This window comes from Sceloporus undulatus, chromosome 3, assembly GCF_019175285.1.
Source record: "Sceloporus undulatus isolate JIND9_A2432 ecotype Alabama chromosome 3, SceUnd_v1.1, whole genome shotgun sequence".
NCBI classification, from domain to species: domain Eukaryota; kingdom Metazoa; phylum Chordata; class Lepidosauria; order Squamata; family Phrynosomatidae; genus Sceloporus; species Sceloporus undulatus.
This window is the reverse complement of record NC_056524.1, coordinates 32,000,300-32,022,996: the sequence shown is the minus strand read 5'-3', so window position 1 is coordinate 32,022,996 and position 22,697 is coordinate 32,000,300. Positions and strand designations below refer to the sequence as shown.

At 37.9% G+C, this 22,697-nt stretch overlaps 1 protein-coding gene across 3 annotated transcripts in view; it reads left to right on the top strand.

Annotated features, from left to right (window-relative positions):
* Positions 1-22,697, top strand: part of FLT1 (fms related receptor tyrosine kinase 1) — a 202,424-nt gene that overhangs the window by 158,551 nt on the left and 21,176 nt on the right. For all 3 annotated transcript variants that reach the window (XM_042457573.1, XM_042457574.1, XM_042457575.1), the window contains exons 16-24: positions 61-167; positions 4,027-4,162; positions 11,063-11,167; positions 12,655-12,768; positions 13,198-13,286; positions 15,710-15,869; positions 16,645-16,742; positions 18,805-18,927; positions 20,350-20,461. In XM_042457573.1, coding sequence (XP_042313507.1) covers positions 61-167; positions 4,027-4,162; positions 11,063-11,167; positions 12,655-12,768; positions 13,198-13,286; positions 15,710-15,869; positions 16,645-16,742; positions 18,805-18,927; positions 20,350-20,461 — 1,044 coding nt within the window. The remainder of the gene's footprint in view (positions 1-60; positions 168-4,026; positions 4,163-11,062; positions 11,168-12,654; positions 12,769-13,197; positions 13,287-15,709; positions 15,870-16,644; positions 16,743-18,804; positions 18,928-20,349; positions 20,462-22,697) is intronic.

The following is a 22,697-nucleotide window of genomic DNA, read 5'->3' as shown; positions in this document are numbered from 1 at the left end:
CCAGATTTTAACAGAAAGCCAAATTACTGTTTATTAAAAATGTTATTTGATTTTTTTCAGGAATTTCAGAGAGCTCAAACCTGGAGTTAATAACACTGACATGCACGTGTGTGGCTGCAACACTCTTCTGGCTTTTATTAACACTCTTCATACGTAAGCTAAAAAGGGTAAGGAATAAGCCTCCTTTTTAAAAAAAAAATGCCATTAAATGTTCTATCATTGCATTGTATCATTTCTGGACCAGAATGAACATGCATACAGTAAAGGAATGTAGAAAGGGTGGCAGAATGAGAGCACACACACACACACAACCTGCCCCGAATAAAACCTCTACACCTCCCCATGAAATTTTTTTCAATCCCTAATTTTCTAGCATTGCAAAGAATGAAACATTAGAAATTATTTCCACCTGGAACTCTTATATTTGGACTGTTTCATTCCATCAGTAATTTTGCTTGAACTTTTTCTTTGGAGGTGTAAAACTGCATGTCACATTATTAAAACTGAAGTTTTAAATCTGAAGGAAAATTTCATTGGGGCCAGAATTTTTATTTCCAGGACAGTGCTCTCATTTTGACCCCTACAGAGGTACACCTTCGATGTGGTGGACTGTATACAAACAAGCTTCATTTATACAACACTTCATACTGCCTATGCAGTGTCTAAGCAGTTTACAACTGTAAGCTAATTTGCCCCCCAACAAACTGGGTACTCATTTTAGCGATCTCAAAAGGATGCAAGCCTGAGTCAAGTTTGAGCCCTTTTGCTGGTCTTGAACTCGTAACCTTGTGGTTTTGAGTGAGTGGCTGCAGTTCAGGCATTTAACCACTGCGCCACTAAAGTCTGATGTGCCATTGCACACCACAAGCTGAACCCCAGGATGTCACTGAATAATGACATTTCAAATACATTTGTGTGTGTGTGTGTGCGTGTGTGTGTATGCATCAATGTATGCACATATGGCACTTATCACCTCTCAGCCCATCAGGGGCCCAGAAGTGGTGTACACTGGATAAAAATGTTTAAAATATTAAGTACATGGCTGAAAACAATTTAAAACAAACTTAAACTGTTCTTTAAAAATAGTTCTAAAACCAGTGACAATTTTAAAGAACAGTTTAAAATTTGCCAGAACAGCCATCTCTAATGTTAATAGTCAAAGGTCATCTTCTCTGCCCAACAGAAATTCAGAAGTGGATGTGGCCAACCTGAGCTGCTTTTGGAGGGAATTCCATAGTCAGGCTGTTGCCACAGAGAAAGCCCTGTCACTTGTACTCACCATCCTGGCACTGTGAAGTGGTGCGCCATGCAACAGTACCTTTGCTGAAGATCTCAGATTTCCAGGCAGGCTCAGCTGGGAGGAGACAGTCTTTCAGATATTCTGGCTGCAAGGCATTTAGGGCAATTTCCTGTAGGTACAAACTGCTATGCAAAACCAGTGTCTTCCAGCACCTTAAATTCTAACATATTTATTGCAAGTTGCCACAAGGCTTTCTCAACCATGATATAAACTCAACTATAGCTCCATCTATACTGCAGAAATCATCCAATTTGACACCACTTTAACTGCCATGGCTCCATGCAATGGAATTCTGGGAATTATAGTTTTGTGAGATGTTTAGCCTTCTCTGTCAGAGAGCGCTGCTGCCATAACAAACTACAAATCCCAGAACTCCATAGCGTCGAGCCATGGCAGTTACAATGGTGTCAAATGGGATGATTTCTGCAGTGTGCATGCAGCCCATGACACAGTCCAGGTGTGGATAAAACATATTATTGAGATGTTATTGGACTACAACTCCCATCATTTCTCATCATTGTGGATAAGGCTGATGAGAATTGGAGTCCAGCAATATCTGGAGGGCTATAGGTTGCTCACCCTTGATGTAGACAATCCATTTCAAAAATGTTTTAGAGCAGAGTCTTGCCTATCTTTTAAATAAATGTGTAAGTCTTTAAGGTGTCATAAGAGTTTTCATAATTTTGTGTGTAATGTTCTAACACCACTGCTTTGAAAGAGATGTGATGTTCTGCCATTTATCCCATGTGCACATGGTAGTATTACCCAACGCAACTGCCAGTTGACAAACTAAGCAAGCAACACAGCTTGGAGCAGATACTTTTTGTCTACAGTTCCCCAAATCCTCATTCAACTTGGACAGTGTTCATACTATCTTGGGAGATTCTATGAATTATAGTGCAAACTGTAACTTTTCCAAGCTCTGTCAGTGAGTATGGAATTAAAAGTTCAACTGCGGCCAATAGTGATGATGGAAGGACCACTATGATGTTACAGTTTTGTGTTTTAAAATGTTGTTGTGTTTACTAAAAAATTATGATAAAACATGATTAGGTATGTATTATAGAGCATTGTAAATGTAATATCGGTAGACTGAGTAAATGATATGTTTGGAAGAATGAGAACATTGAATGCTGATAAAAATTAGTGAGTGGCTGAGTGAGTGGAATTTTTGAAAGGTTGGTGTGTATGTCAGTTGGGAATATGAGTTAAAGATATTAGGAGAGTTAGTCTGGGTGTGCATGAGAGAGAGAGATCATTTAGACTCAGGTCGGTTAGGATTAGGAGTGAGGGATGTTAGTTCATTAGTGTGTTAGGATTTAGATATGCTGAAAACTTTAATTTTGTGCTGCACTTCTGTTAATTTTGTATTATATACTAGTACCTCTAGGAAGGCTTGAAACAGATTAATGGAATGCTTACACAGGGTGTAAGTGGTTGCAGCAGTTATTCAAGATCAATGGTGACTAGTGGTGGGATTAAACAAGTAATGTCTCCCACAGACATTTAGAAGGTTGCCATATTTGATGCAATATCAATAGGACAGGATGAGGTCCTCAAAGTTCGTAGTGGGATAGGTGGAAACCTGCATGAGTACAGCCTCATGGGACCACTCATAGACCTCTCAGCATGACTCGGGAACAGCTTGGGTGCTGAATACACATTGGAATAGATGGAATCAAGCAGTCCTACTGCTTCCCATTGAAAAATATGAAAAATATTTTCTGCATCCATCCCAAGACTGGCCTGGTGGAGGTGAGACCTTTTCAAAACAACTCATGTGACTGTAAAAATATTTTGTGGTCATATTGTATTTTCACTCAGATAGTTCTGAATTTTTATTAAAAGAGAATAAAATTCCAAAGTTAATTTGCCTTGACTTGAAGGAGACACCTAATTAACAAAAGATGCATGATGACTCTGTTGGCTTGAATGTCTTGGAAGAGACAAAATCCTGTTAGCACAGGGTGTATTTCATCATTCCTCCTATTCAGCAGTCTGAAACTATGCATATTTACTGAGAAGTAAATCTCTCTGAGTTTAATGAGACTTCTTCCCAAGTAAGTATGTAAGACATCAGCCTTAAACCTTCCAGCAGCCTAACAATTTTAAATTATTTGTTAGGAATGACTATGGGGAAATAAAGAGTGCGTAGGCAAGAGCCTACAGGGAAGTATGAATTCCTGAACATTTGAAAAATGTGTACTCAAAATGTTATTCATGAATGCCTTATAGATTACATTTAAGCCTTGCACAACTTTTAAAGCCACTTTTGGCCGTTAAAAAAACACAACAAACATCAGCAGCTGAACTCATCTGTTGCTCATGCCAGAATTGTCTTTTTGTGTACAGTTGTCAGCCAAAACTATTTTTAGAGACTGTGGTTAGTCATTTTTCTGAAAATACTCCCGACTAAAAGTACAGACTCAAATAATCTCTGTCACATGGCTATGTTTTGAGCAAGTTCTTCATATGGATTTAATTGAGGCATGCAGTATGTGAGCAAAGGTGGTGTAAATAGCATTGTAATAAAAAATACATGACGATTGTAAAGTGAAGAATCTTTAACAGATTATACTTTGGAGCATGAAGGTACATTCCATATGGCAAAAGGTGCAGCTGTATCATCTAATTAATGTACCAGCTCTTGATCAAAGCCAGGAAAACTTGCTTAGCATTGTTGTACATTTTGTAGTGACCTGCGGATTTTTAAAATTGTTTTTTAGCCTTATTCTTCTGAAATAAAGACCGATTATTTATCAATCATAATGGATCCCGAAGAAGTCCCTTTAGATGAACAATGCGAACGACTTCCTTATGAGGCCAACAAATGGGAATTTGCCCGAGAAAGGCTTAAACTGGGTAATAATATCTTTATTTTCCTACAGTTGTGTAGCATACTGGGTTGGCAGCGATGAAGTAGAGGTGTCTTTGCATGCTTTCCATCATTATGAACAGTAGCTTACTAAAGGTCAGTTGGGACAAATTTGAATTAATGGAGGAATATTTTAATGAATGTGTGTGGAGTGGGGATGAATGTTAAGGAAATATTGTACTGAATGTTATTTGGCCCATCCTGTGTGCCTAGATTTGTATGCATATGAATTTGGGAAAGCAGGATGGAATCCTCATAGTCCTTTCTCCCTAATACTGACAGCCCTTAGCTTGTTCTATGCCGTACTTGCAAGCCACCCATCCTTAATTTAGTGGACATCCATATCTCTTTGAAAGAGTTCCAGAATATCCACAGGATGCACATTTTCACTCAGTGAGGATATGGAGAGGAGAAAGGCAGAGATCCTTTAACACATGAACTGAATGTGGTCCCTGTGGGCCATTTTGACAGCCTCTGTGGCCTCCATTCATTGTCTGGATTGTACCAAAGTACCCCCCCCCCCAAAAAAAAGATCCTCTTTTGTACTATTGGGCTACTTGGAAGTTTCTCAGCTTTTGAAATGGTCTTCTTTCATGAATATAAATAAAGATTCACTTTGCTTAATGCAACTTTCAGATATACAGTTGTCATATAGGGGTTTTGCTGTCGCCTTTGCATTATGAAAGCTGTTGTAGCTGTCCTGGAATTTTATATCTGTGAATGTCCTCTCAAAACCCTTGATTGTTTGGAAAATGCCCATGCTATAGCTCCCTTTCATATGCAGTGCCACAGATTTTAGGAGGGGAGTGCTGGCAGGGGAAGGAATTGTGTCATGTGCCCCTCTCATGAGTCATAGATCTTCTGACATACAGTAGTCCAAGGCTGATGGACATGTGGTCACCCACTCTGCAGGCTCTCACATCATAATCAAAAAGCACTGAGAGGTTTCAGGTGCATATCTCAATTGTGTAAAGCCCAAATTCAACAAATATATGGGTTTTAAAACACATGTGCTTGTACTTTTGCAGTGTATTTTTGAGGGAGCCATGCTCGGCTACAGTCCTCCATTGAGTACATAACTGATTGGCAAATATGCTTTGGCTATGTTACTTGGAATTGCTTACACCTCTAGTAGGAATGAGTTAATTTGATTCCTTGAGTTTAGCTTGTACTTGGGAACTGAATGACAGCTCTTAAGTGGTGTAATTGTGTGTGTATGTATGTATAGTGGGGAGACGGGTGGAATGGCATAAACATGGAAAGAATATTGTGTTCATGAATGAAAAACAGATTCTGAAAAGTTGGCCAGGAGCAGCATGTTTGTCAAATCATCTCCTGCACAAGTCCCAGTTACATGGAAGTCCGTCCAAACTCTCACTGACCTTGGCAGCTCATGGAGCTATTATGTTGCAAATGTGAAATATTCTTGTGAACGCGCTCTCTCTCTTTGTCTCTCTCTCCAGCCTTATATATATTTCCTTTCTGCCTTTTCATTCCACCTATCATTTTCTTTAGCAAATCTATTAATTATGATTTATACCAGCAAAGGAACTATATTAAGGTCAACACTGCTAGGGAAAGTTTAGCCTATCTTCAGACATTTAGGAAATGTATACAGAAATGAGGATTGCAACTGCTTCATGAACTCCATCTATTCATATGTGGATAATGAACATGTGGAATACAACTAGTAGATCATGCCCGCCAAACCTGCTCCCCACACCTTTCTCATGGGGTCAGTGCTTGCAGTATGACCTGCTACTGCTATTGCCATGCAATAGCAGGCACAAAAAAGGTGCCAATCCAGAGTAAAATTGAAGCAGAACACAAATGGCTTCAAATCCCTCTCTTCTGATAATGCCCCACTCTTGGTTGTCCAAGTCCCTCTGTAGTCACTGGATGTTTGCGGAAGACGAATTCTGACACTGTTGGTTCACAATGTTTTCTAATGTTCTTGCTCCTGATAGTCATTGGAGATTATCAGACGGAAAAAATGACATCCTTGTCCGGTTCTTGTCCCGTCTTTCCTGTGCAATCCCTGGAAGGACTTTCACATGATGTCAGGCTTATCCGAACAGTGTCCCTTCCAGGAAGCACAAATCACAATGATCGTGTGAAAGACATTCATATGACTTTGTGCTGATCCTGTCATTATCCCACCACTGAAGTGGAATTATCCTGGCATTTTGTATTAATGGGAATTCACATTAACACAGTTCCACTTCAATGACAGGATAATGGCAGGATCAGTTCTACATGTATGAAAGGCTTTTGTGCGATTGCAGTCATGGATGGGATAAGGACAAGAGAGCAATCCCAATTTCCAATTAATTTCATCACATGGGAAACTTTCACAGCTAGTATTAGTGTAGTGCTAGTATAGTGCTTAGGAAGCTACTAGTATAGTGCTATCTGCTAACATGGGAGAAGGTTTCCCAGTTGGAAGTAGTCTTAGATGGTAGAGAAAGCCATACTGTTTAGTCATACCGTAGCTTTTATATGGGAAAATGTATATCAGAATGAAGCATCTGCCCTTTGCCATGTTATTAATGCTAATTAATTCAAACCTTTAATCAGGTTGTTCTTTTTCTTTCCCCCAACTCTTCCATCAGCTTTGTCAAGACTGATCCTTTTTATCATCCAATACATTGTGAACAGCTGGCACTGTGGATAATGAAAGAAAAAGGTTGATAGATATATTGAATTGAAACAATGGGAAACCATTGTTAATTGCTACATGAATGAGCCACAGTGAATCCAGAGCTTGTTTTGTTTGCCAGATGAGATGGGGAATATCTACTCTTGGTTTAAAACTAGCTACAATTCCCTATGACATCCAGACTTAGGAAGCTGCACTTTGTTTATTTTAAGCTAGTCAGAGGAAGGCTTAGTATGCCCCTGTAGGGTTGCAACTTAAAGGGGTTGTCTCTAGCTATAAAAGTCGGCGAGAGTTCTGTGATTGATTTTGCTGGGATGTGGATTGCACCTTGCATTTGTAACAAAACTGCTCTGTATGTAATTATCTTCTGAAGCTGCTGGAGGGATTTTATGCGGCTTGTAAAGCTAGGAGAAATTGGTCCAAGAATTAAAATATTCAAACATGCTCTCAAAGTGCTTAAGAGCCCATGTTTGGCACTAAAATGTAATTTGACTGAAAGCAGAATATTAGAATTTTTTTTAAAAAAGAGCTGTGAGGTTTATTAGAGTTTTCCATGAAACTGAGATTGTACAGATGGAAAGGATATCTGGAAAATGTAGGAGTGTTCAAATACAATAATACCCCTGTGGCGTTTTACTGAGTACAGAGTGAGTTTTACAAGTTGCTTATTCCAGTGTACTAAATGGGCTTTTATAGACAAAAATGAATGCAGAATCTTCCATCTAAATCATGAGTGCATGGGGTTCCTAAAGGCCCAGTGGCAAAATTAAGCTTGTGCCATGACCAATTTATATTCACTCGTTTTTTCATTCAATCGTTTATTTCTATCATGCCTTTCTCCTGACACAAAACACTTTGTCATGCTATATACCATAATATTTATTGACATAAGCAATGTTTAATACAGCCCTTCAATCTGTTTATAATTCCAGGATGATATGCAATCCATTCATTAACATATAATTTATGTGTTTTTATTTTATTTATTACAATTACTTAGATAAAATAAATAAAATAATATAAAAATCCTTACAAGGAGGTTTACAACTAATTTTTTTTTTAAAAAAATACTCATTATAAACAATGGTTAAGATCCTGTATGGGAGGAATCGAAAGCCAGTATGACATAGTTGAGTGGTGTGAATTATGACTCTGGAGGCCAAGATTTGATTCCCCGCTCTGCCATAAAACCCACTAGGAGACCTTGGGGAAGTCACTCTCTCTCAGCTTCAGAAAAAGGCAATGGCAAATCTCCTCTGAACATAATCTTGTCAAGAAAATGCCACTATAGGTTCATCTAAGCGTCTCCATAAGTCAGAAATGACTTGAAGGCACACAAGAACAGCAGCAACATGGGGGAGAGAGCAGTGGTGATGTAGTGTCAAATCTAGGCTTCAGTAGTTAAAACTTAGCAAACCTTTATTCAGCACTATAGTTCCATACCAGAGACATTCATTGTCAGAACTAAACAGCAAGCGTTAATAATGCCTAATTAAACTACACACAATTTCAAACTCATGACAAGCTCAATTTTCATTTGTTAAAATTAATAAACTCTTTTTCCCATCTTGTTTCCCATACTGCCCCTTTTTATTCTTACAGCGAGATTCTTCCCACAGAAATGATCCTGAGCAGGCCTAAATCATGCCTGCCTCCTCTCCAGTGTTATCACATCAGCTGTGGCTGAAATCACCATGTTTCTGCACTAACTGTTCTACCCTAGCACATATTCTTCCTCATATTTCATGGCAGGAAAGGTGCATTCACAATTCCAGACATGCATCTACAATCCATCTCCTGATTCAACTTCCCAAAAACTACATTAAATGCCAGGCAGCTTCACCAACCATGAGAGTTGTGCAGCACTAACAAGCAAGACATTGAAGGATGACAATCCTCAAGCAGTGGTGCAACATGCCATTGTAGCATGTCACAACTGTTTGTTGTACCCCAGCTTGCTGGCAGGTACTATGGCCATAAATGTGAACAGCAAAATTTATGAGGTCATAAGCTTACCTATCTTATGACATCATAAATATCAAGCAGGATGACAGTCAATATCAACAACTTGCACACATCAATGGAGCAAACTTTTTATCTGCCGTTCCATTGTGTAGGACTCTAACCAAGGTGTCCAAATTACATAAAAGAAAAGAGGTTCTTCACAGTGAAAGTTGTTTGCAGTGGAACAGGCTGCCTTGGAAGTTGGTGGACTGTCTTACTTTTAAAGTTGTTAAGCAGAGGCTGGATGATCATCTATCAGAGATGGTATATATGTGGGTTTCCTACATCAGCACAAGGTTGCTCTAGATAACCCTTGTAATTGCTTCCAATTATACAGTTCTGTACACTTACAGGGTAGGTGATGATGGAAGGACCTCAGAGAGAAGGGGGATTCTTTGATGATTCTCACTGTAATGTGCCTCTTGCTCCTGTACTTTTTCTAATGAACATAGGATTGTAGGATCATAGCGTTGGAAGAGACCATAAGGGCCATCCAGTCCAACCCCCTGCCATACGATATACAATCAAAGCACTCCCAGAAGATGGCCATCTAGCCTCAGTTTAAAAACCTCCAAAGAAAGAGACTCCACCACTCTCCAAGGAAGTGTATTCCACTGTCAAACAGCTCTTATCATCAAGAAGTTCTTCCTAATGTTGAGGTGGAATCTCTTTTCCCGTACCTTGAATGCATCGCTCTGTGTCCTAGTCTCTGAAGCAGCAGAAAACATGTTTGTTCCTTTTTCAATATAACATTCCTTCAAATATATGGATATCGTGTCACTTTTCTCTTTTCTAAACATACCCAGCTTCCTAAGCCACTCCTGATAAGGCATGTTTTCCAGACTTTTTGCAATGTTTGTTGCCCTCCTCTGTACATGCTCCAGCTTGTCAATATCCTTTTTGAATTATGTTGCCCAAAACTATGCATAGTATTCCAGGTGAGGTCTGACCAAAGCATAATAGAGTGGCACTATTACTTCCCCTGATCTAGATACTACATTTCTGTAAATGCAGCCTAGGATCATATTGGCTTTTTAGCTGCTGCATCATACTGTTGACTCATGTTTAGCTTGTGGCTTATTAAGATCCTAGATCCCTTTCACATGTACTGTTGTCACGCCAGAGGTCTCCCATCCTATATCCATGCATTTCATTTTTTTCTCCTAAGTGTAGTGGCTTACATTTCTCCCTATTTAAATTAATTTTGTTAGTTCTGGCCCAGCTTTCTAATCTGTTAACATAATTTTGAATTCTGATCCTGTCCTCAGGCGTATTTGTTATCCCTCCTCATTTAGTGTCATCTGAAAATTTGATAAGCATGCTCCCTATTCCATCATCCAAATCATTAATAAAGATGGTGAATACCACTGCACCCAACCAGTCACTTTTGATGACAAGTTCTCATGTCAAGAGGCATGGCATGGTGAATCTGCTCCAGGTTTTATTTTGAACTTTAAAGGAGCCAGCCAAGTGCTGAACCCAGGGGAGCAGGGTATAATGTTCACCAACATGGATAGCTCCTTTAAAGTTAAGACAAGTGGTTGCTAAATTTTGGTCCTCCCGATATCTTGGACTTTGGGTCCCAGAATTCCTAACTGTTGGCCAAGTTGTCTGGGGCTTCTGGAAGTTGAAGTCCACAAACTTGGAGAATTGATTAGACTTGATTTGATTAGACTAATACCTTGAGTGGATTCACAGTCATAGTTAAAGAAGCAACCAGCTACCACAGGATCCCTTCAAGGCATCTGGTAGTTAGATAGGTGGTAATGGACTGGCTCTGTCCAATATTTCACTGCTACTCCCTGCCCACAGCTCAACTTCTTCTGCCCAAAGTGGTTGTTTCACTTTGCATAATAGTAGGGTCAATCATGTTAGTTACTACTAGCATGTCTTGATCCCATACAGTATAAATGCAGGATCAGAAGCAACTATATGCTGTAATTGCCTCTCTCCCTGCTAATATTTCTAGCTGCACTCATACCTTCATTCCAATGGGTTTGATCACATTAGGGCTCTGTTCGTGTTGTAAGATGGTGTTAGCATGGCTCAGTGAAAATGGTAGTGTAACAATTTTATAAATTCTGGAATCCTGTGTGGACTATTGTAGTTTGAACACAGATGGAACTTTAAAATGTAATGGAAAATTTATTAATATGAATTATTCAAAGAGCCTCTCTCTTAAAAACAGCAACAACAAATCACCTATTCTTTATTTTTGATGCAGGAAAGACACTTGGGCGAGGCGCTTTTGGGAAAGTAGTACAAGCAGCTGCTTTTGGAATTAAAAAGTCTCCCACATACAAAGTAGTTGCTGTAAAAATGCTGAAAGGTACTGTGCACAACAAATCTATTCATACTTAATGCTGTTGAGAGGTGTGAGCAATGAATTCCCTATTTAAGTTCTGAATTTGTAGTTAGGTGTGTGCAGTTAAATGCATGATTGCATTTGTATAATAATAATAATAATAATAATAATAAGTTTTATTTATAGACCGCTATCCTGCAATGATCATAGCGGTGTACAGTAAAAATTGCAATACAATACAATACAAAATACAAGGTGACAGTTAAAGGAGGGAGAAGTCTCGTCCTTCAGGCTGTCCCTGATGGAGCTGGGTCTGCCTGATTGCTCCCTCTCAGGCCAAGATGACAGTTAAAAGAGGGAGGAGCCTCTTCCTTCAGGCTGTCCCTGATGTTGCTGGGTCTGCCTGATCGCTCCCTCTCATTATAAATTATAGGTTTCCAAAATAGTTCAGATATTGCATAAACTAGTAACTATAATTTACCATGTTCCTATATTCTATAAGAATTCATCTAAAACAATATTCATTATTTATGTGGCTGGGGGAGGGGGATCTAAGGCTTACTAGAAGGACATAGTTCAAAGGTTAGGACTCACAGCCAGATCTATGAAGTTTGGAGAAGTTACTCTTTTGGACTCCTAAAATTTTCCAGGCAGTGTACTTACAAATGCAAATGAGAAATCTCCCAGCAGACAATGAGCAATAATCAAGCAGACACTCATCCTCTTTTGCAGACCCTCCCACCCTGAGGCCTGCCATTAGCAACAGAACAATACACATGCAAATCACTCCTGCCTTTCCAGGTCACACAATATATATACCCAAGTCCTTTCCAAGCAAGCATTCTCTGAAGATGCCAGTCACAGATGCTGGTGAAACGTCAGGAAGAACGTGGCCACATAGCCCGAAAAAGCCACAAAAACCTATAGTGTACTTACTAGTTAGGGGATCTGAAAATAATAATAATAATAATAATAATAATAATAATAATAATAATAATAATAATAGCATTTTCAATCCTCCCTATGAGTGTTTGACAGAGTGCTCTGCCTAACTCTCAAATCCAGAGCCAAACTTTGGATAAAACAGTCCCTTGGGTCCAGACTCCAGAGTACCTCTGTTACCAATTCGTGTGTCATTGCAAAATCTAGCAAAGGAGAATTGTGTCTGTTGGTCTTTATTCTGGGGGGAAAATAACGTCAAACTTGAATTTCAAAACTGAAAAGAAATGTATGTGATAGCCAAAACACGTTGTTGTACTTGTTCAAACCCAACTAATCTGTAGAACTTGGGGGAGAAAGCCATTAAATACGCTTTCTGTTTCCTTCTCCCCCTTGTCCAACTGGTGATGTAATTCTGTCCTAGGTTTTTAGTTAGTGAAAGAGTCCCAGCCACCAATAGGATGCTAATAATCTTCAACAAGAAATGGTGGTGTTAGCAGAGGATTAAGATAGATCACAAAACAAATTCTCTAAACTTAGCAGAAAGCAAATAATTTCTCTTGGCCTTGCAGAAGGAGCCACTGCCAGTGAGTATAAAGCTCTCATGACTGAGCTGAAGATCCTGATACATATCGGCCATCATCTCAATGTTGTGAATTTGCTGGGAGCATGCACAAAAGGTGGAGGTACTATATCCCATAATGTCTTATTTGTGTGTGTGTGTGTGTGTGTGTGTGTGTGTGTGTGTTTAGAAATGGATCTTGCTTTTCTTTATTGATTAATTTGTTATGGGCTGGAAGATTATTCTGAATGTGAAGATCAGCTGGGCTTTGTCACCATAGCTTTAGTTTGAAAGTTCTCTCCTCTTAGCACCATATTGATTTGATCAAGCATAAATACATTTTTGAGTCATGGACTTAACAAAATTCACCACAAATCAAACTTCCCTAACAGCTAATATGAAACCCAAGCAAAGGCTGTATTTGGGGTGTCAATTATATTAACGTTATTTCAAATAAAATACATATTGATTAGTTATGCTGTACTATTCAAATGTTCAGAAAGTGTTCCTTAATCCTTCCTTTTTCCATTAAAATTACTTACTTTGTTTACAGGGCCACTAATGGTGATAGTTGAGTATTGCAAATATGGAAATTTATCAAGCTACTTGAAGAGCAAAAGGGACTTTTTTTCAACTAACAAGGTAAAGATCCAAATTCCATATTTTATTTCTCCTGAGCAGTACATTACCTATTGAAATAAATAACATATATCTTCTGTTGCTGTTTAAGACAAGAACAAAAAAGTGAATAGAATCTGGTATGCAAAAGCAAGATCTTGTAAACATGTGAAGATGGGTAACAACAATGTTAATAACAAATAATAAAATATAATTAATAAAGATCAGCAGAAACATTCATTGTAGTAGCACCTAACCACTAATAAATGGCCAGATAAACCAATGAGCCTTAACCTGAGGCACTTTCAGATTGGTTGAAGGAAAGATGAGTTCTTGTGATATAGCTCCTTGGGGTTTGCTGGGATTTGCCAGTTGATTTTGCCTCTATCTGCACTTGTTCCATTGTGGTTTTTTGGGGGGAGTGTACTGATTTCTGGAAACTGCACTAGACTCTACCCAACTGGGACATGGTTTACAGATGTGGTCCTATGGTTTCAGGGGCCATTGTTCTCCTTTCTGATTTTTTTAAAATTACAATTTTAGAAATGAGAACTTAGAATCACTATAATATAAAAATGGCACTTCATTGGCATAGGCCATATATGCTATATGGCATTGTAACGCAAAGAGAGAGAGAGAAAGGAAGAGAAGAGAAGGGTACTTTTTTGTTCTGATGTGTCTTAGAATTAAAAAGGGTTTTAAAATAATAATAATAATAATAATAATAATAATAATAATAATTTATATTCCACCTTTTCTCTAGGGAATCAAGTTGGATAACAACATCTTTCTCTTCCGACAAGCTTTCCCCCATGTGTCTTGACATCTGTCCTCCCCCCTATTACTCAGTTGCTATTCAGCTAGTTTGTTTTTGGTTTTATTTTTTGGAATTGTATGTGTTTTATCGGGATGTGTTTTATGATGTTTTAACTTGGTATGTTTTTATATTGTATATTGTATTTCTACACGTATGTTGTAACCCGCTTTGATCTCTGGAAAAGCGGGCTAGAAATAAACAATATTATTATTAGTATTATTATTATTACAACATAAAAAGAAATTAAACAACAAAATAAGTTTAAAAATATTCCTGTTAGGAAATCAGTAAAATTGTGGGTAGAATATTGGGGGGGGGAGATCTTTTCCTAGGGAGAAATGGGACTGATTATGTTAATGTTAGTGTTAGTGTTAATACTAATAATAAAGAGCAAAAGAATAAAAAATTAAGGATTATAGTAGAAAGGAATTCATATTTAAGGGGGAAAGGTGCAGGTCGTAGTGAAATAAATACATATAAGTGTACAGCAACGCATAAACAAATATGGAGGTAGGCATGGATAGATATATACAAACAAAATGAGTACTAAAATAAAGATTCATAAGTTTATAAATGTTTATTTCACAAATGTTTATAGGTAAAGCGTATATTTGGATTTGATCATAGAACTGAACAATTAATATTCAATAACACAGTCAGACAGATAAAGTGTATCGTAAGCAGAAACTGTTAGGAAGGAAGTCACATTTGTATATTTTATGTTATATGTATGTTTTACTATGTTTTGAAAAATTGTGTTGTTGTAATGTGATGTTACTATGTGTTTTATTAATGTTTGTGTCATGTGGATATTTGATAAATATTTTAATAGTAATAGTAATAATAATTCCATATATATAGTCTGGGTCAGTATGCAAAAGGATCTTGTAGCACCTTTGAGATTAACTGAGAGAAAGAGGTTAAGTCTACAAAAGTTTATGCTACAAATTTCTTTTCTCAATTAATCTCAAAGGTGCTACAAGACCCCTTTGTATTATGTTGACACTATAAATGAGAGACCTTCAAGAGATCCTGTCGCTAACCAACCTGCTCAGGTTTTTGCAGACTCAGAGATATGGTTTCATTTATTGAATCAAACCAATTATAGTCTTTCTCTTTTCTTAGTGACTTCAGTTTTCCCCGCATTATTCTCTTTTACAGTGAATAATGTTTCCTCATAAAGTGTCCAAAATACAAGAGCTGCAGGCTTGATTTGCTCTTGGATCCATGTATTTGTCTTTTATAGCAGTCCATGGTTCTGGCATCCCTTTTTAAATTGGTTTTTTCCTGCCATTTTTCTATATTGTCCATACATCCATACAATGAAACTGAAAACAGCATTATCATAAATCATCCTTCCCGACTCAGGGAGAGGCATATCTTCAGCTAAAGCTATACATTTAAAAATCAGGTTGGGTGCATTAAGATTTCATCATACATAGAGTAGATACACTGAAGTTAGTGGGACTTAAGCAATCACAGTTAAGTCAAGTTCTAATGGGTGAGATAAAAAGACACATTTAACTTTCCTATTGAGAAAAATAGAATTAACTTTGGCTGGATCATATCACTGGAGTACCTTCTTTTCCACCTTGTGTTACTTTGCCAATTTTTCTCCCCTTGTTTATAGGATATATCCATTCAGGGAGAGCTGATGACAGAGGAGAAGGATGTTGAACCAATCAGCAGTATTAAAAAAAGACTGGAGAGCATCCCAAGTCGAGAGAGCTTAGCAAGCTCTGGATTTCAGGAAGATAAAAGTTTAAGTGATGTGGAGGAAGAAGAGGAGGGTATGTATTAATTCCTTCCTCTTTCTACAGACTGAGTTATTTTTACAGCCATGCTCTGCATCTTTGAGATTTTCTTTCTCCATTTATCATTCTCATAAACATCCGTGGGAGATAATGAGATCCAAGAAAAGATGGTTTAAAATGAGTTTATTTACAGTGTTACTCAATCTGACAGGAAGATGTTGTGATTGTTTTTTGAGATCTTTTCCTTATCCTTGGGGGAAGTGCTCAGCATATTACAAGTATTGTTTTTTGTTCCCACTAAACTTCAACATTAAACTTCAAACACTGTCATGAGTTCCATATATACTCGACTATAGGTTGACCTCATGCATAAGTCAAAGGCAGGTTTTGTGGCCAAAATTATGGATTTTGATATGACCTGTGGATAAGTCAAGGACAAAACTTAGCAGCATGTAACAAAGGATGTAAAGGATGAAGCAAGGGAAAACAGTGCTAAAGAACTTAAAAAATGTTTACAAGCATAACTGTTTGTGTTCACTCTAAAGGCTGGATGATGAGATAATAGAGGGGGTTGGTACTTCTTTTAGGTGCTCTGAGAAGGGATTAAGCTCTCACCTTTCACTAGGGGATAGTTCCTTTTTTGATAAGAGTAAAAATACAATACTGACAATGACCGTGGATAGGACGACCCATGTTTTTGGGGTCAATTTTTTGACTAAAATTTCTAGATTTATACTTGAGTATATACAGTAACTTAACTACAAGCAATACAAAAGATATATTAATCTTGTATGTCCTGAATTGATTTCAGACTCTGGTGATTTTTACAAGTGGCCTCTCACCATGGAAGATTTGATGTCGTACAGTTTTCAGGTGGCCAGAGGCATGGAGTTCTTGTCATCACAAAAGGTTGGTTTTTCTTCTGTGCATTTTCCCATAATCATTATCTGGATGTTCCAGACTATCCTAAAAATTTAAGGACCCAAACAGACAGGCCAAAATAAAGCTGCTTCAGGTCACTTTGGTGGTATGCTGTTTAAATGACACACACATCTTAAGAGTCCAGAAGCTGTGCCAAAGCTGCGCTCCAGTCCTTAGGCTTTGACGCAGCTTCCAGCCTCTTAGGACACATGCATCATTTAAAGAGCATACGTCCAAAGTGACCTGAAGCAGTTTTATTTTGGCCTGTCTGTTTAGACCCTAAGGAAGTTTTCTTTTTGAGGTACTGTATATCACTGTTTATCAGTCTTTTGGCCTTCAGGTGTTTTGGATTTCATCTTGCAGAAGTTTCAACCAGTCTTGCCAATTAAAGATCAAAGTATCTCCTCCGGTGGCCTCACTAGGATTGGTGTCACCCGGTGTGGTAATTTATAGTCTCATACACACCCATTGTCCCCCTCCTATATCACAAAATACAGAAACCTTAGCAATGTTTTTTGTACTAATATTATTCATAAATTGCAATTCCTGTACAGTTAGCCCTCTGTATGCATGGTTTTTTTTTATATCAATGGCCTGAAATTATTCAAAAATAATATAAATTCCAAAAGCAAACCTTGTTTATGCCTTTTTATAAAAGGAACACCTTTACAATATGCCATTGTATTCAATGGGAACTGAGCATCCACAGATTTTGGTATCTACGGGGATACTGAAACCAACCCCCAAGGTCCACTGTATATCACTGAATGTAATGGCAATAGTTGTGACATAAACAACCAACAAAATAATCTTATGCCTTTAAATTACAATACCATATGTACGGCCTGGTGTATTTACATGTAGACAGTTTCATGTGGTTAAAGTGGAAATTTGGTGAGATATGATGTTTCTAAAGAAAATATAAAAATAATAAAAAATTAAATTTTAAAAAGATTTTTTAAATAAAAAAGCATCTCCTTTTTTCTTCCACTGATCCTCACCCCACACACCCATCTTTTCCACTGAGCGCCAGCCTTTTGAACGGACTCAGACCAACACCACAACCTGTTTCTGCCAAAAGACAGATACTTGAGGAGCAGTGGTGTCACTCCCTCCCATTTCGGTGTCCACTGGTGTGGACTGAACTCCCAACACAACCTTAGTGATGCCCCTGATCACCACTGCCAGCTGATGGCTTCCATGTTAGGGATGTGGTGAATCCACTCTGGGTTTTATGCCAGACTTTAAAGGAACTGTACAGGTGCTGAAACTATTTTGGTGAATAGAATTCAGAACCTTGGATAGCTCCTTTTAAATTTTAGTCTAGGTTTTTGTTCAATTCCGGTAGAGTTCCCTGCTTTGGTTTATTGAATTCAAACTACATGTGCTTGAAATAGCTGATTATCTATCTATGAAATGCAATGCTTAATATCATTACAAAGTCCTCAACAGAGTGCTGTGTCCCTTGGTAGTACTTAATAAATTTACAACACAACTGTATTCATGTGTAGCTAGAAGCAGAATGCAATCTTATGCATGCTTTAAGTTATTGTATGCCTTGACGGGTCTATTGAACATAAATAAAGATTGATTGATTGATAGTTATAGTGAATATGTCCCATTGAACTCAGTGGGTCATATTTCTTGGTGGGTATATATAGAATACTGAAAAGATGCATGATTCTGAAAACTCTCAAATCTCATTGTTGAAGTTCTGTATTAACTATGGCAAATTTCATGAAAAACAGAGGTATTAAAATATGAAAATGCATACATGAAAAAAAAAAAGATTCCAAAGATTTAATGTCTAGGATCCATATCATGAAGTGGAATAAGACTGTACAACTCAAAACCACAAGGTTGCGAGTTCAAGACCAGCAAAAGGGCCCAAGCTTGACTCAGGCTTGCATCCTTCCGAGGTCGCTAAAATGAGTACCCAGACTGTTGGGGGCAAATTAGCTTACTTGCTGTCCACTGCTATGATCTTTGGAATAGCGGTATATAAATAAAACAAATTATTAAATTATTATTATTAACTCTTTTCTTGTAGTGCATCCATCGTGACTTAGCAGCCAGAAACGTACTTTTATCTGAAAACAATGTTGTGAAGATCTGTGATTTTGGCCTTGCAAGAGATATTTATAAAAATCCTGATTATGTGAGAAAAGGCGATGTAAGTCAGCACACTGCTTATTATTTGTTTCATTGTTTATCATTTTGAATGGCTCACAAAAATGTTGTCCAAATGTTTATATTCTCTCCACTTAAAAGGCCCCTGAAAGTGATTATACATTTTTGTAATGTGAAGATGAGCAATCCAGATGAGTTGTATATGCTGTGATGACTTGCATCCTCCACAACAATGCTCGGAAATGCTCACCAGCTCTGCTTTTTAAATAGTTTACACGTTGATATTTGTTTCTTGGCTAACCTCACCAGACAAGCCAGTGAAAGGCTTCAAGCTAATGCACAGAAGTTAATGCACTACACTGGGGCTGGTGTAGGCCTGAAATAATAATATTGCTCATCATAGTTTAGAGACAAGTCTCAAAGTGCTTAATAGTAATTTGCTTTATTGGAAAGAAAGCCCAATGCATTTTGACCTAGACACACACACACACACACGGTATTTATGGCCTTCTTCAGGGGCTATGTAAAAAACATAAATATAAATATAAAAAGCAAGACATAATTACATGATAAAACATATATAATCTAGCATAAGAAAAGTCATTTTAATCTTTGTACACTACTTAGGATCTCAGCATCAGGGATTTCTGCAATCAGATTTCATATCGGTATGTACAGGCCATAGTTAGTATATAAAGATTAAAATGAATTTTTAATGTTATATTATGAATATTTTATCATACCCGACAGATTATTATTATTAATAATAATAATGGCCATCCAGCCTCTGCTTAAAGACCTCCAAGAAGGGAGACCCCACTACACTCCGAGGGAGTGAGTTCCACTGTTGAACAGCCCTTACTGTCAGGAAGTTCCTCCTAATGTTGAGGTGGGGAATCTCTTTTCCTGTAGCTTGCATCCATTGCTCCATGTTCTAGTCTCTGGAGCAGCAGAAAACAAGCTTGCTCCCTCCTCAATATGACATCCCTTCAAATATTTAAACAGGGCTATCATATCACCTCTTAACCTTCTCTTCTCCAGACTAAACATCCGCAGCTCCCTGAGTCTTTCTTCATAGGGCATGGTTTCCAGACCCTTCACCATTTTAGTTGCCCTCCTTTGGACACGCTCTAGTTTCTCAATGTCCTTTTTTAATTGTGGTGCCCAGAACTGGACACAATATTCCAGGTGGGGCCTGACCAAAGCAGAATAGAGTGGCACTATTACTTCCCTTGATCTAGATACTATACTTCTATTGCAGCCTAGTTCTTTCTTGATCAGAAAATAACTTCTCACCCTGGAAGAACATCTTTAGATCCATTCCATTATGGCCTCAGCCCAATCTTGCCTGTTTTCCTTTTGTTGCAATGGAACCAATAAAGGTTGTCTTTGTTTGAGAACTGCAGACTTAAAAATGGGAACTAATTCTGTAAAACACATAATTTATGTTTAACCTTTGTTACAGGCACGTCTGCCTCTCAAATGGATGGCACCAGAATCAATATTTGATAAAATCTATAGTACCAAAAGTGATGTTTGGTCATATGGAGTACTACTATGGGAAATATTTTCCTTAGGTAAGTTATAGTATACATGTAAGTACTATTCTATATATTTATACACAGTGTAAGCCTACGCATGTCTGATCAGACATATGCACAACTGAGTTCTATGGAATTTACTGCCAATTCAGTGAATATGAGATTTCATCATTATTCTCCCTAATAAATTTTTCAGCCTAAATATTATACATTAATATATGTTTAACTTCAGTCTTGGACTATGTGCTTATATTCTATTAGAAGCCCTGAGATTCGCCAATATATTTTCATTATACACAGCCAGAGTTTCTACTCAGGATATTATAATTGTGTATTTGCAAAAATTTCAGCAGCAGGCAGAAATAAAATAAATCAGCCCCTGCTTTATATTATGTATAAGTATTATCACAGACACCACAGTGGCTAGGAAAAACTACAATAGTATGATCAAGCAAACATTATTTGTGGAAGATGTAAGGAACCACTGGCCTGCCAGATGTTTTGGACTACTCCTATAATTGCTTATAATTGGCTGTGCTGGATGGGGCTACTGGCAGTTGAAATCAGAAATATCCAGAGGGTTGCGAGGTTCAGTCTTGAAATCTTTTCTATTTTTCTTCCAACCATCAGCATACCTCTGTCCCTGCAACCTTATAAGTCGTCTTTTTAAAATGATAAATTTTAACACTGGGGTGATGACCATTATAAAGATGAGGAAGGAATACAAGGATAAAATTATATATGCATGAATTAGCAGATTCTTAGGTTTCTTAGGTTTTATTTGTTCTACTGTAGTTTGGAACAGAATAATAATGCATCTGCATTTTTATATGCTTGATATCCATAGCTAATATTTTACACAAAATGTGGTCTTTATTGAATAAAAATGTGAAATTTGTCACCATTAATCACATGTCTCCAGTTATGGAAACAGACTGTTAGCATGCCAAAGGGAAAGGAGCTTCAATAATATTTGTAAGATCCTGTACTTTTCTCTGGAGACAAGTTCATTGCATTAAAGCTAATAACTCCATGATCTATTAAAATGGTTGCAGTGCCAGGAAAAAAAATAGTTAGAGGAGGGTGGGTCTCATGCCACAATTACTTGAAGATCATAATTTGAAAACAATGCCATTCTATTTATCAGTTCCTTCCCTGAAGTGATGGGAGAAGTGTATATGGCAACTATGACATATACAATTGCAGTTAAGATCAATACAAATGAATGAACACATTTACACCTATAGGTCAAGTCAAATTGTGGAAAAATTACCTTTTGGGACTATGACTTCTAGAAATCATTAACCAGATTGGCCACTGGCCATGTTGCCTCGAAACCTCTGGGAGTTCCAGTCCAAAAAAGTAACTTTTTCAGGCTGGGTATGGGAGGCAACAGCCAATCCCCTGGGACCAGATTAGTGTCTGGTGTTGCCATTCCAGCTGCTTCCTTCTTGGATTGATCAGTAGGGCTCATGGCAAGTACTATACTATCCCAGGGCAATTGCATACAAGAGGAAAATGCTGAGCAAGGCATTAAAAAAAGAAGAAGGAAACTGCAGGATACAAAATTCATCCTAGAAAGGAAACATCAATTTCATTCATCAAAGAAGAATGGTGGAAGAGACAGTCACAACAGCAGAGGAAACCAGTCCATGCATACAGTTCCTTAGACAAACAGTCTTTTGGCCATCTAGTGCAGGCTGCTTTGTCAGTTCTTGCATTTGAATTAACCCATGTGGTTCTGGAAGAGGATAGTCATTTAAAAACCTATACTCAAGGAAAAGCATATAAAAAAATAAGGCTGAGATAATATACTGTATATGCTTACCTGGAAACAAGCCCAGTTGCACTTAGCACATGAGCAGACATGTATATGATCCCACAAAAAAAGTTTTACAGATCCAATTTGTTTAACTCAGCTGAGGAAGAATTCTTCTTCTTCTTCTTGGCTTTACTTCGCGAACGAAGATTCAGGAAGGACTCATCCATGCTTTCTACAAGCGCGTTGATGACGTTGGATGTATCCTTCGAACCTGTACAATGGATTTTTCTGGTGGAGCGCAGTGTGCACAAAACTAGCCTCACCCTTTAAACCAGAGGTTCGTCTGCTGAGGCCTTGACAAGCATGGACGGTGACAGCGAGGTCCTCGGGTCGTAGGTTTGATTAGAGTTGACCTTACAGGGTTAGACGAGCACCATCTGCCCGGGTTTGGGATTAGAGTTTTCCTTCTCCTAGGATGGTTGCCATAAGGCTAGAGAGCCCATCCTGCCC